The sequence below is a fragment of the Stigmatopora argus genome, chromosome 21, assembly GCF_051989625.1.
Source record: "Stigmatopora argus isolate UIUO_Sarg chromosome 21, RoL_Sarg_1.0, whole genome shotgun sequence".
NCBI classification, from domain to species: domain Eukaryota; kingdom Metazoa; phylum Chordata; class Actinopteri; order Syngnathiformes; family Syngnathidae; genus Stigmatopora; species Stigmatopora argus.
Window position 1 is genome coordinate 1,346,726 of NC_135407.1, and position 13,870 is coordinate 1,360,595.

The 13,870-nt window shown below is 37.9% G+C and overlaps 1 protein-coding gene and 1 long non-coding RNA gene across 2 annotated transcripts in view; both read left to right on the plus strand.

The window, feature by feature from the left end:
• Positions 1–8,743, plus strand: part of gabbr2 (gamma-aminobutyric acid (GABA) B receptor, 2) — a 98,981-nt gene extending 90,238 nt beyond the window's left edge. Inside the window, exons 14-19 of the mRNA XM_077590077.1 lie at positions 2,121–2,231; positions 2,310–2,534; positions 4,109–4,291; positions 5,320–5,449; positions 6,761–6,878; positions 8,418–8,743. Coding sequence (XP_077446203.1) covers positions 2,121–2,231; positions 2,310–2,534; positions 4,109–4,291; positions 5,320–5,449; positions 6,761–6,878; positions 8,418–8,583 — 933 coding nt within the window. The 3' untranslated portion in view covers positions 8,584–8,743. The remainder of the gene's footprint in view (positions 1–2,120; positions 2,232–2,309; positions 2,535–4,108; positions 4,292–5,319; positions 5,450–6,760; positions 6,879–8,417) is intronic.
• Positions 8,744–8,753: 10 nt separating this feature from the next.
• Positions 8,754–13,870, plus strand: part of LOC144066768 (uncharacterized) — a 35,344-nt gene continuing 30,227 nt past the window's right edge. Inside the window, exons 1-2 of the long non-coding RNA XR_013297719.1 lie at positions 8,754–11,966; positions 13,297–13,364. This is a non-coding gene — a long non-coding RNA (uncharacterized LOC144066768). The remainder of the gene's footprint in view (positions 11,967–13,296; positions 13,365–13,870) is intronic.

Consider the following 13,870-nt stretch of genomic DNA (forward strand, 5'->3'; position numbering starts at 1 on the left):
TTAATATTATTAAAATTAGACGGATTTCGCGGAGGAGAATATTATATTAATATTTGACTGGCTTTGTCCTTACCACAGAAAATGGTGCATGTGACTTATTATATTTGCAATCATAACTGTGAGGAATCCCGCTCTAAATTCAACACGTCTTTATATTTTACATTTGTTCAAAATGGTTCCAATAATTTAAATCCAATATTTGTATGTGAAATAACAAAACAGTCTGCCAATATTTGCCAACGCAACTAAGATCTAACTAAATTGTATTTGGGCATTTTTCCTCTATTTTTTTAAAGCTAAAACACCATCTATTCTACAGATTTCAGAGTCCACCAGTAGCGGTTTATAGGTCAATTTTTTCTGAGCACGTCTTCACATGGGTGAAAAAACAGAAAACGAAACATTTGAAAATGTGCCCACCATTGAATAATTTACAGGACAAAGTATTTTCCCTCTGTGTTCCCGCACAGTTCCCTTTAGTTACCTGTGAGTCATTTCGTTTCTTGGTCTACTTTATTCTCCTGCATCCCTGACTGTTGGCTTTTAGAGGAAGTGGCTGTCCCACTATAGAAATATATAATGTACAGTGGTACCTCGAGATACGAGCTTAATGCGTTCCGAGACTGAGCTCGTATGTCCATTTACTCGTAACTCAAACGAATGTTTCCCATAGAACTGAACTAAAAACAAATTAATTTGTTCCAACCCTCTGAAAAAAACACCAAAAACAGGATATTGGATTGGAAAAACATTTTTATTTGTTCTAATTCGCCATCTATTAACAAAGTAACAAATAAATAGTGGTTTAATAGTACTAAAATGTGTTTAATAGTACTAAAATGTGTTTAATAGTACACTAAAATTAGACGGATTTTACGGAAGGTTGAGAGAGGGACAGATAGAGGAGGGGGGGACTTTTTGCACGGCAACGCGCTCGTAATAAAACATAAACGAATTTAAATGAACTTGGATTAAGATGCAGACACTCAAAAATAAGTTTAATGTAACTTTACACTAAACTTAATTCTAATTTAGTTTTAAATTTGGATACCTTTCTTCTCCCGGGTTGGCTTCATTTGCCCTGCCTCCACCCTGACTTTCAGATGCAACCTATCAAGGGTTGTTTGCTTTTGTATTCCCTTCAAAATATTACGAAAATGATGCACACAAATGTTCTCACAATAGGATAACGCACGACCACTTGCCAACGAGAAGCAGTATATACGCCATTCGCACTGACTAACGGGAAAAAAACACTGAAAAAATGCAACGCTCCGCCCAGTGCTCGTAGAGACATTACACCAGGGAGTTGCGGGGAGAAAGACAATGCCCAAGATGTTCTTATGAGCAGCCTCTCGCATTCGCTGTATGCTCGTATATCAAAATTTGTCTCGTATCTCAAGATAAATATTTGCCCGAAATCTTACTTGTATCTCAAATTGCTCGTATATCGAGGTACCACTGTACTAAGATTGATGCACACTAAACGCCGCCTTTAATTTTTGCTTTTACGTCAAAACTATGCCAACTTTCCCAATAGGTGGGAGATTAGTCTCGCCCATTAGTGTTATTTGTCGGCATGGATTAGTTTAAATCTACTTTGGAGGATACACAAAAGAAAAGCGAGATGGGAAGTAGGTGGGGATTCACAAAAACCTCCTGTCCGATAACTCATGGCTGTTTATAGTTCTAGTTGCGCCCGTGAGATTTTAGTTTTATTTCAAATCCAGGTTGGTCCACCTGTGTGGAGTTTGCATGTTCTCCCCGGGCCTGCGTGGGTTTTCTCCGGGTACTCCGGTTTCCTCCCACATTCCAAAGTTATGCATGGTAGGCTGATTGGACACTCTACATTGCCCCTAGGTATGAGTGTGAGCGCGAATGGTTGTTTGTCTCCTTGTACCCTGCGATTGGCTGGTCCAAAGTCAGCTGGGATAGGCTCCAGCACCACCCGCGACTCTGGTGAGGATAAAGCGGTTCAGAAAATGAGATGAGACAATTGGACAGGATGAATGTCTCAATCACCTACAACCAAAAGACACAGCATCTCTGGGGTTTTGGTTCAAGGGGATTTAATTTATCTTTTCTCTCTTTCTTTCTCTCACTATGTGTTTTTGGAACAGGCGGACCCTCACGACCGAGACATCGCTATCCGTCCCTTCTTGGAGCACTGCGAAAACACCCACATGACCATCTGGCTGGGCATCGTCTATGCCTACAAGGGCCTGTTGATGGTGCGGGAACACCAGGCACATTTGGTCACGCTTCCAGACGACACCTCGCTCACGGCCTTCCTCTTGTCACCCCCTCAGTTATTCGGCTGCTTCCTGGCTTGGGAGACCAGGAACGTCAGCATTCCCGCCCTCAACGACAGCAAATACATTGGCATGAGTGTCTACAACGTCGGCATCATGTGCATCATCGGAGCCGCCGTCTCCTTCCTGACCCGGGACCAGCCCAACGTGCAATTCTGCATCGTGGCGTTGGTGATCATCTTTTGCAGTACCATCACACTGTGCCTGGTCTTTGTTCCCAAGGTACAAATTTCCCACGGGCTGCACCTCAGTACCGTGTTCATCCGAATATAAGACGTTGTTGTTGTTTTTTGCATTGAAATAAGGCTAAAAAAGTGTCGGTCGTTTTAAAATCGGGGTCTAGACATTGTATCATTCACAATACTAGATGACGCCAGATACCTTTAAAGCGAATGCTGAACACTTTGCTTATTAATTGAATAAAATTGAATGCTTTTATTGTCATTATACAAGAATAATTAGATTTAAAGCTTCACCATTAAGTGCACACATAAATAATCAATAAATAAGTAACAAATAAATAAATAAGCAGTCAAAATATTAAGTAGTCAACATAATAAATAGTCAACATAAATAAGTAGTCAACATAAATGAGTAGTCAACATAAATGAGTAGTCAACATAAATGAGTAGTCAACATAAATAAGTAGTCAACATTAATAAGTAGTCAACATTAATAAGTAGTCAACATTAATAAGTAGTCAACATTAATAAGTAGTCAACATTAATAAGTAGTCAACATTAATAAGTAGTCAACATTAATAAGTAGTCAACATTAATAAGTAGTCAACATTAATAAGTAGTCAACATTAATAAGTAGTCAACATTAATAAGTAGTCAACATTAATAAGTAGTCAACATTAATAAGTAGTCAACATTAATAAGTAGTCAACATTAATAAGTAGTCAACATTAATAAGTAGTCAACATTAATAAGTAGTCAACATTAATAAGTAGTTTACATAAATAAGTAGTCAACATAAATAAGTAGTCAACATGAATAAGTAGTCAACATAATAAGAACATAAATAAGTAGTCAACATAAATAAGTAGTCAACATAAATAAGTAGTCAACCTAAATAAGTAGTCAACATGGTCATATAAATAAGTAGTCAACATAATAAGTAGTCAACATAATAAGTAGTCAACATAAATAAGTAGTCAACATGGTCATATAAATAAGTAGTCAACATGGTCATATAAATAAGTAGTCAACATAATAAGAACATAAATAAGTAGTCAACGTAATAAGTAGTCAACATAAATAAGTAGTCAACATGGTCATATAAATAAGTAGTGAGGTACAAAAAGTGACTAAAGTGGTTAGCAGCCTATGGAGTTTTAGTGCAAGTACAAGATGAGAAATGTGGCTAGATTAGGTCCTCCCAGGTGGAGAACACGAGTTGATGCAGTTATTGCAATTTTGTTGTTTTATCACAGTAGATCGGTTAATTTACATTTCAAAAACCAGAAGCCATTCATTTACAAATCTGATTGCACTTTAGTTTACATATTTAAATGTTGAGATATTAAGATGTGAGACACTTTTTGCACGATTTGAATGAGGCAAAATAACATGTTTTTTTCTCAAATATATTGTTATAATCATTTGTTTCAGATGTATTGTCATTATTTTGTGTATAAAAATTGAATTTAGTGTTCAAAAAGTATATTTTCAAACCTGAGTCTTGTAAAAGAGGGGGTCGTCTTATATTCAGGCCAATACTGTAGTTGACATCGGTACATATACTTTTTATGTTATTTATTATAAAACTAACAACATGTCATCCACTTATAGTTCATCAGCATGAGGACCAACCCGGATGCCGCCACACAGAACCGCAGACTCAAGTTCACGCAGAACCAGAAGAAGGAAGACTCCAAAACCTCCACCTCAGTCACCAGTGTCAACCAGGCCAATACTTCCAGACTGGACAGCCTTCAGACTGACAACCACCGTCTCCGCATGAGAATCACCGAGGTGTGACCAACACACGAGATACGACCTTAATGCGTTCCGGGACTGCGCTCATATATCGATTTATTCGTAACTCGAATGAACGTTTCCCATCGAAATGAACTAAAAACAAATTAATTTGTTCCAACCCTCTGAAAAAACACCCAAAACAGGATATTGGATTGGAAAAACATTTTTATTTGTTCTAATTCACCATCTATTAACAAAGTAACAAATAACTAGTGGTTTAATAGTACTAAAATGTGTTGAATAGTACTAAAATTAGACAGATTTTGCGGAGATTTGGGGAAAGAGGTACAGAGAGGGGGGGTACTTTTTGCACGGCAACGGGCTGGTAACATAACATAAACAAATTGAAATGAACTTGCATTACGATGCAGACACACTCAAAAATAAGTTTAATCTAACCTTACACTAAACCCTAATTCTAATTTTGTTTTAAAATTTGATAGCTTCTCCCAAGTTGGCTCTATTTGCCCCGCCTCCACCCTGACTTTCAGATGCAACCTATCAAGGGTTGTTTGCTTTTGTCTTCCCTTCAAAATATTCCCAAAATGATGCACACAAATGTCCTCACAATAGAATAATGCACGACCACTTGCCAACGAGAAGTAGTATATATTCCTCTCGTGTTTTCGAGCAAGCTCCGCCATTCGCACTGACTAACGAGAAAAAAAAAACACTGAAAAAATGCAACTCCCCGCCCAGTGCTTGTAGAGACATTAGACAAGGGAGTTGTGGGGAGAGAGACAGTGGCCATGATGTTCTTATGAGCAGCCTCTCGCGTGTCCGCTGTATGCTCATATATCAAAATTTGTCTCGTATCTCAAGATAAATATTTGCTCGAAATGTTACTCACTCGTATCTCAAATTGCTCGTATGTCGAGGTATTACTGTACTCCATATTCCTCGTCTTTCCTCATGAAGTCATTAATAACCATTATTTTCACTTAACATAAAACCTTGAATACCTTAACTCCAGATGGCAACATTTTGACCAAATATTGTTTTTACTGTCTTTTGGCTAAAAGTTGGACAAGGAGCTGGAGGAGGTGACCATGCAGCTGCAGGACACCCCAGAGAAGACGCCCTACATTAAACAGAACCACTACCCAGACGCTAACAACATCCTAAGCATAAGCAACTTCACCGACGGCAAAGGTATGAAATCATTTGATCGATGACTTCTGTGTCTGAATTTCTCATGTGAAAGTTTTTCAAGTAGAACAAAGTATCCCTGCATCCTTAATGAAGTATAAAAATATCTGCGGTTTTAGCAGAAACTACAAGGTTAGCCTTTTTTCTCTTTTAAATAGTAGCGCTCTGATGTCCAAGAGAGGCTCAGAGAGCTGTGATCAGTGATCCAGGTCAGCTAGTGCAGAGAAATCTGGGACGACGGGAAGGAAAACTGCAAGGGGACAAAATATAAAAGCAACTAAAAACACGACTGTAAAAGGCTTTCTCATGCTGCAAAAAAAATGACATTTTTTGGAATGCTGATAAACCCTACCCAGGTCTGTTAAGGTATCAGAAATAGTCAACCATAACTACTATATACACTTAACTACTTACGTATACTTTATTCCCAATCAAGACTTACCTTGTACTTGCACTAAAACTCAAAAAGTCACTTTTGTATCTACTTATTTCTGTTTGTTTGTTACTGTTACCTGTGCACTGCGTGGTTAAGCTTTAAATCTCATTATATTCAATTATTTCAAAAGGCTGCTAACCACTTTAGTCACTTTAGTCTACTTATTTCTGTGACCATTTATTCATGTTGACTATTTATCTATTAATTATTTATTGATAATTTATTTATTATTATTATGTTTGTTTGTTGTAGTTATTTGCGCACTTCCATACTTATTTATGTTTTTGACCACTTATTTATTTTTTCTCATTTATCAATTATTTTTTAATCATTTATGTATTTATTATTTGTTTATTTGTTTGTTATTGTTACCTGTGCACTGCGTGGTTAAGCTTTAAATCTCGTTATATTCAATTATTTGGGTGGCGCGAGTTATAGTCACTAAAATTACGCTAATAGACTGATTTTAAGATGCCCGATGGTGTTACGGTTCACTCGCCTAATTTCAGTGCAGGCAGGCGCAGGCTCGATTCTCATTGGTGGCTGTATGATTGTGAGGGCGTAGGGTTGTTTGTCTCGCTGTGTGCCCTACGGCTGAATGGTGACCAATCATAGTCTGTCTTTCGCCTGAAGTCAGCTGGGATAGACTCCGGCAACCCCCGCAACCCTTACGGGGATGCCCATTACGGAAGATGAATGAATGAATGGATTGATTCTGCCCAACTTGCTGTGTTGACGTCAAATAATCCATAGAATAAACTATAAAAATGTTGTACATTTTGCCTAACAGAGCAAAAACCAGCATTCATTTTCACTAGAGTCTGCCTGAACCACCGCCGCCATTTTTAAAGCTACCTCCATCTTGTCTTTGTATGTAGATGTTGACCGGAGCCTCCTGAAGAACCACCTGGAGCAGAAACCTCAGGGCCACTGGGGTTCCATGGATCCCTCCAGAATAACCCGAGGTCCACTAGAAGACATCAACTCTCCTGAACAGTGAGTACCCTAATAAAATCCACCTTTTTCGGAGGTCATAAACATCTCTGGCAGCAGCCCGTCGGTTTCTGTGGCAACAAAAACCCTTTGAGAGCTCATCACACTAACATTTCTTCGCCCACGCCGGACTCGGCGCGTCGGCTTTTTCTTCTTCATAATTCATGAGGATGTCGCATCGTCGTCATGCATCATTTACGGAAGCACCGCCCACACTAACGCACGCTTGGCGCCAAAACGATAGAGTTTGACAGGTAGAATGTCGGAAAGAGGCTCGGAAAGGCTTACATAAGGCGGCTCTGGAAATAGACCAGAACACTGGCAGCTACTCCCGAGCCCGATGAATGTTTGATTGCGCGCTTGGGAAGGAAAGGAAGTTGTGGGCTAAAATCTCGGAGTAGCGGAAGACCGTTTTTTTTTTGACAAATGTCAAATATTTTTAACAGCCTTATTGTTCTTTTACTGTTTATAGATTTGTTATGTAATCTTATAAAGCGTGATTCATGGGTGTGTGAGTGTGTGTGTATGTTAAGATTCTCTCACTACGTTTGTCCAAAGCGTGCAACGTAGAGAGCTGAAACAGCTGTCGGATCCTAATAGACGAGTGATTGAATTTCTTCACCTTCTCTGTGTGTTATACAATAACTCATAACACACCAATATTCAAATTTACTCAGGAAACTAGAAAATTAGCAATCTCCTGACCGCATAATTTATGTATATCTGTGTGTATATATGTATATGTATGTATGGCATGCCCACATATATACACATATTTAGACTGACTGTGGCTGGGAAAGGCTCCAGCACGCCCTGTTAGGTTAGGCGGTACAGAAAATGCCTTTTTGGGCAAAAACTGTACACAGTTCTTAAGCATATGACTAATGTAATACACTAATGCATTTTATAATGAGACAATATAAGACACGTGTCAAAGTGGCGGCCCGGGGGCCAAATCTGGCCCGTCGCATTAGTTTGTGTGGCCCGGGAAAGTAAATGATGAGTGCCGACTTTCTGTTTTAGGATCAAATTAAAATGAAGAGTTTAGACGTATATTAAATTTCCTGATTTCCCCACTTTTAAATCAATAATTGTCATTTTTTAATCATTTTTTCTATGTTTTTAGTTCCAAAATCATTTTGTAAAATCTAAAAATATATTTTAAAAAAGCTAAAATAAACATTGTTTTAGATCTATAAAAAACTGAATATTCAGTTACTTTTCCACGTCCCACGTGAAATCGAGTTGACGTTAACGCGGCCCGCGAACCAACCTGAGTCTGACACCCGTGATATAAGACAATATTTTTTTCACTGATGGTGTGCCTTATAATCCAGTGCACCTTATGGTCTGAAAAATCATTTGAAAAAAAAAAAAAACTTTAAAGCTTTCCTACCAAACGATTGGCTCTTGTCCAATCAAATCGCTTGCCAGAAACTTCATTAAGAAATGTATATAACATAACGTAATACAGCTGGAGCCATTTAATACAGATGTTCTTGCAGGTATCACACGTGTTTTTTGTTGTTGTTGTTTTTGCAGCATCCAGCGCCGTCTGTCCTTGCAGCTTCCCATCCTGCACCACGCTTACCTGCCATCTATAGGAGGCGTGGACGCCAGCTGTACAAGCCCCACCGATAGCCCCGGTTCTAGCCCCCGCCACAGACACATGCCGCCTTCTTACCGGGTCATGGTGTCGGGCCTGTGAGCGCCACCGTCCCAACATCGACCAAGCGCGCCTACACCCTTCGAACACATACACACAAACACACACGCACGCACGCAACCGTCTTCTTGTGCGTTTGTTTCTACAGCGGACTGACTGCTAGCATCCGCGCAGAGGAGAGTGACGCTCTTTTTGTGCCTCCCCGAGGCGCGTTAGCCAAACCGCAAAACACCCACGACGGCGTAGCCTTAGGGATCCGTCATCTACCCTCCCCCGCAGTTCTTTATAAGTGTCAAATTTGTAAATATCATTTCGGCACACCGCCGGATATCGATGGCTTGGTTTGACGTCCTGAAAGTGATAAGGTAGTAAAGTTGTAAACTGTTAGCTTTTTTTTGTAATCTTTGCCAGGGGTTCTCAAACTCAAACATCAGGATCGTCTTATATTCGGGCCAATACGGTAGACCAATCAAAGGCAGGTAAGTATATTTGGGGATAGACCAATCAGAAGCCAATATTTTAGATAGCAATGAGCTCTACTACAATCACAGTTGATTTTAGCTCATAACTATATCAAATTAATAAAATTGGTAGGGAATTAGCTAAAGCTAATCTTTGCAATGTTTATTTCGTGATAACTGAACTTTGAACGGATAAATTATTGATAGAAATTACAATTTGGAAAAGTTTCAGGTGGAGATTTTTAGAATGTCAGGTCACATTTATACAGTTGTCCGTCAAACTACCACAACTGGAAATGAGCTTATTACGACACTCATCGCCGAAATCTAAAAATTTCGTTTTTAATGGAATCCTGCTCTAAATAGTACAATGAACTTACCTTTTCTTCTTCGCTGAGCATTTAAATGAGTTCATCACTACTTGACATCCGATACATTTAAATTAGGAGTGTTGGCAGCCATCTTTCCTACTCTAAATGGATCGGACACCTAGGGCTGTCAACTGCAGCCAACGAAGCAAAAAAAAAAAAGTCACAATTGGTGCTAATGTATCATCTTGCAGGACCCCAGGAGTTTGAGACCCCCTGTATTCAGAAATACGACACCTTCAAAAGCTAGTGGGAATTTCCAGCGTTGTCACCACGATCATATTGATCCCCCAAAACCCCTGGAGGTAGGTGAGGTCCTCCCATTTTTTTTCCCCGACAAGGCGTCGCAGAGAAGCGTCAAAGCACACTCCTCCGTTGCCATGGAGATGTCTAGTTTTGTCTGCTTTTTTGGAACAAATTTGTTGTTTTTTTTTGGTTTGTTTTTCACCATCGGTGTCTTGGTTTTTCGTTATTTCTCGTAAAAGACGTCCGCCCGAGCGCTGTGCCTGTCGTCTTCTACACTCAACGTCGTCATGGCACCAACACGTACAGACAAACACACACATGCAAATTCATCTGGGACGGCAAAAGTGCGCGTCCTTCCTTTACCGAGCAGAAACTGGACCCAAGTTCTGACTCGGGAACAACAACAACAAAAAAAGGAGCCGTAAATGAACTTTCCATCAATTGGCTCCTGCACAGGAGTGGCAAATAATAATAATCCAGAGACGCTGAACAAAAATTCAAGCGGACATTTTCTATTCTGTGACATTCTACGTGATTGTGTACAATTTGCTGATACCTTGAGCACAGGTGTCTATGGATGGTTTTTTTGTTTTTGATTTTTTTTATTATTATTAATTGTTGGGGTCAAGACGGCATGAGATCAATGTAGACTTCACACTGGTGTTATCTGCTGCTCGTCCTCGTGACGTTCCCATTAAGGAGGGGAAAAAAAGCTCTTTTTGGAGTCGTATGAACGCGTGAGCAGACAGAAGTGAATCACTCATCTTTTTTGCTGCTTTTTGTTATTTATTTGGAATTTTAAAAATATGTATTTCATGCTAACATGAACACATTTGACCCTTAAAGGTATTTATGTGTTTTTGTTCTAAAAATTGAATATTCTAGAGCCGGGGGAGGAAAAAAAAGGCAATGCAGTAAATGTTGAACAATATATGTCAATAAAATTTAGTTTTGCAGGGAAAAAAATATGATGACCACAAAATTTTAAGAAAATAATATTCAGAATTACATAAATAGCAACGTTGACCAGAAACAAAATATTTATTTTAAACAATCTATTCTAGTATGTCAACATTTTTCCTAAAAATACAATGAATCGTTAACAAGGGCAAAGTTGTAAGTAATTTCAAACATTTTAATGAAATGTTAAAAAATATAATATTTTGAAACGACTCAAACTTTATTCCTGCAATATTGATGTTTTTTTTATTTGTTAGTATCATCTTTTTTTTTTCAGCGTGGCCTTAATAGTCCTCATTCCAAAATTCAAACCCAGATACACATTAGAATGCAAAAAATTGCCGTCTCCTCAAATTGATTGTGCTTTCATAACAATAAAGTTATTATGATTATTATTCATAAAATCACAAGAAGCAAACAGTAATCAAAACTTCTGTTTGGATGCAACACTTTCAAGAGGGGCAATAACTTGTTTTTCTGTTATCAGACAGAATGAACTGCAGTATATAGATATTTATATATAAATATATATATGAGATACATAGATATATTAAAAATGTATATGTAAAAGATCTTTAAGTAACATTTTTGCATTTCTTTCACAAAATACGCCCCCAAGATACATCGAAAGTCGTCATTGTCTTTTTTTTGTATTTTTTTGGAAACCTTTATTTACAGTATCTGTAACTATGTTATGTACAGACGAGGTATAGATATGGAACTGTTGTAAAAAAAAACAATAAGTATCACGTTTTGAAACACCTGAATATTTTTTTTTATTGTTTTATTTTTAACAAAGCCATTAGTTGTTATTCCAGGCGAGGGGGGTGGGAATATGTTAACGGGTGGGTAATTGAAGAGGCATCGCAAAGAGACATTCTTTTATCTTGTCTGAATGTTCTGGACAGCTTTTTACGTTTCACATCATCGTTGAATAAAGTGAGACTGAAAGTGACAAAGTAAATCCTCTTTTTTCTGTTTTCACCATATTGTACATAATACAATGAAGCATTCTTTGTATTTCAAATGTTCAACTTTTAATGGAGTCAGATGGCCTGGAATAAAGGTGAGTTGATGTAAAATATTTAGTAAAAATGTTACTCAATATTTGGTAAAATTAGTAACTAACACATTCTGTTTTATAGCATCAAGAAAACAATCACGACAATTCTATGTCATCTTCAAAACATGGACATTGAGTTGGGAGGACCAACCACTTCGTGGGGCGCGGTAAGAAAGCCTCCGTCTTTTCCACATTCAATATGGCGGGTCAATATGGACGTTGTTACGTCTATTGTCGACGAAGCTGCGTAAATTATGCACATGCGCAGTATCTCTTCCTTTCGAACAGCCTTTCCATGCTGGGTGACAACGCGTACACACACACAAGGTAAGGCGTAGAGCAATAAGTGCATTTTAACACGCTGCCGGGAGGATTTATAGGAATCAATTGAACCAAAAACGCCAACAAATCTGTTAGTTTAATGCCAGGTTGAACGCACCGTCGACAATGTAAGTTTGGCCTCATTTTCCCCACCTGTGACTCGTTAGCTTAGCATTAGCGTCACAGGGACACTTCCATTTGATTTAAAAAAGTATGTTGTCCGTTTTCCCTGCATTATTGATCCGTGTAGAAAGACGTTTAATTTAATCTAACAACGCCGTGTCATCAACCGACAGTTTGCTGGGTAAATGCTCACTCTATATCCAGAGGCACGGCATTCCGAGTGCTAAACACCCGTTGCTGATTTGTAATTGTTCTGTTTTTACAAAAAAATCACTTATACAAAACTGTTAAGCCAATTTTCACCTAGCTGTTAACGTCAGTCTGTATATTTAATCGCCATATGCAAAACTATTAAGCCAACTTTCTCCTAGCTCACCGGTGTCAAAGCGGCGGCCTGGGGGCCAAATCTGGCCCGCTGCGTCATTTTGTGCGGCCCGAGAAAGTAAATCGAGTGCCGACTTTCTGTTACGATCAAATTCAAATGAAGATTATACATGTATTTTATATTTCCTCATTTTTCCCCTTTTTAAATAAATTAATTGTAATTTTTTAATCCATTTTTTTCCTTTTTGTGTTTTTAGCTCAAAAAGCATTTAGTAAAATCTAAAAATAAATATATTTTAAAAATTCTGTTTTCCACTCTCATATTAAACATATTCCCAAAAATATTTTGTTTCCTTTTGAAATGAAAAAAAAATAATGATATTTTCCCTCATGAAGAAAAAAAAAGCTCAAACAAACATTTTTTTAGATCTATAAAAACAGAATATTTAGGGCTTTTGATAGTTTTTTTAATCCAATTTAAATAGAAGAAAAATATCAAAATATTATTTCAAAAATGGTCCGGCCCACGTGAAATCGAGTTGACGTTATTGCGCCCCGCGAACCAACCCGAGTTTGACACCCTTGTCCTAGCTGTTAACGTCAGTCTGTATATTTAATCGCCTTTTCTGGAAAAGTAAAAATAGCACTTGGCACTCGCTAACTAATTTTCATTCTTTATCTTGATCGTTTATTAAATTTCTTGTAACATTTCTCTATTCTGTAATTGTTTGGCAACCCCCAAATACCTTGGTTAAATCAAGTTTTCCCTGTTTAGCATCAAGATAAAACTACTTTCCCCCCCAAAAAAAACAACTATGCCAATCTGTTGAATCTCCAGGCTCTATATATGCTAACTTGTGCTTTTTTTGTGCAAATTTTCCCTGTTTAGCACCAAGATGCAGCTCTTCTAGCATGCCTAGAGCACTATTGAGGTTATAGAAGAGGAGACTGGACCAGGTAAAACTACACAAAAAGTTGAATCTCCATTGTATATATTCTAACTTTTGCTATTTTTTTTGCATGCAACAGGCCTGAGAGAACTTCCTCACAAGTTGCCCTCTCAAATCATATAGTGTCTCTGTACTTCTGAAAATCCAAATTAAAAAAATAGTAAGGCTTTCCCCCCCTAAAAAACGACATAGTATAGTAAGGCTTTTTTCCCTAAAAAACGACATAGTATAGTAAGGCTTTTTTTCTTAAAAAACGACATAGTATAGTAACGCTTTTTACCTAAAAAACGACATAGTATAGTAACGCTTTTTACCTAAAAAACGACATAGTATAGTAAGGCTTTTTACCTAAAAAACGACATAGTATAGTAAGGCTTTTTTCCCTAAAAAACGACATAGTATAGTAAGGCTTTTTTTCTTAAAAAACGACATAGTATAGTAAGGCTTTTTACCTAAAAACGACATAGTATAGTAAGGCTTTTTTCGTAAAAAACGACATAGTATAGTAAGGTT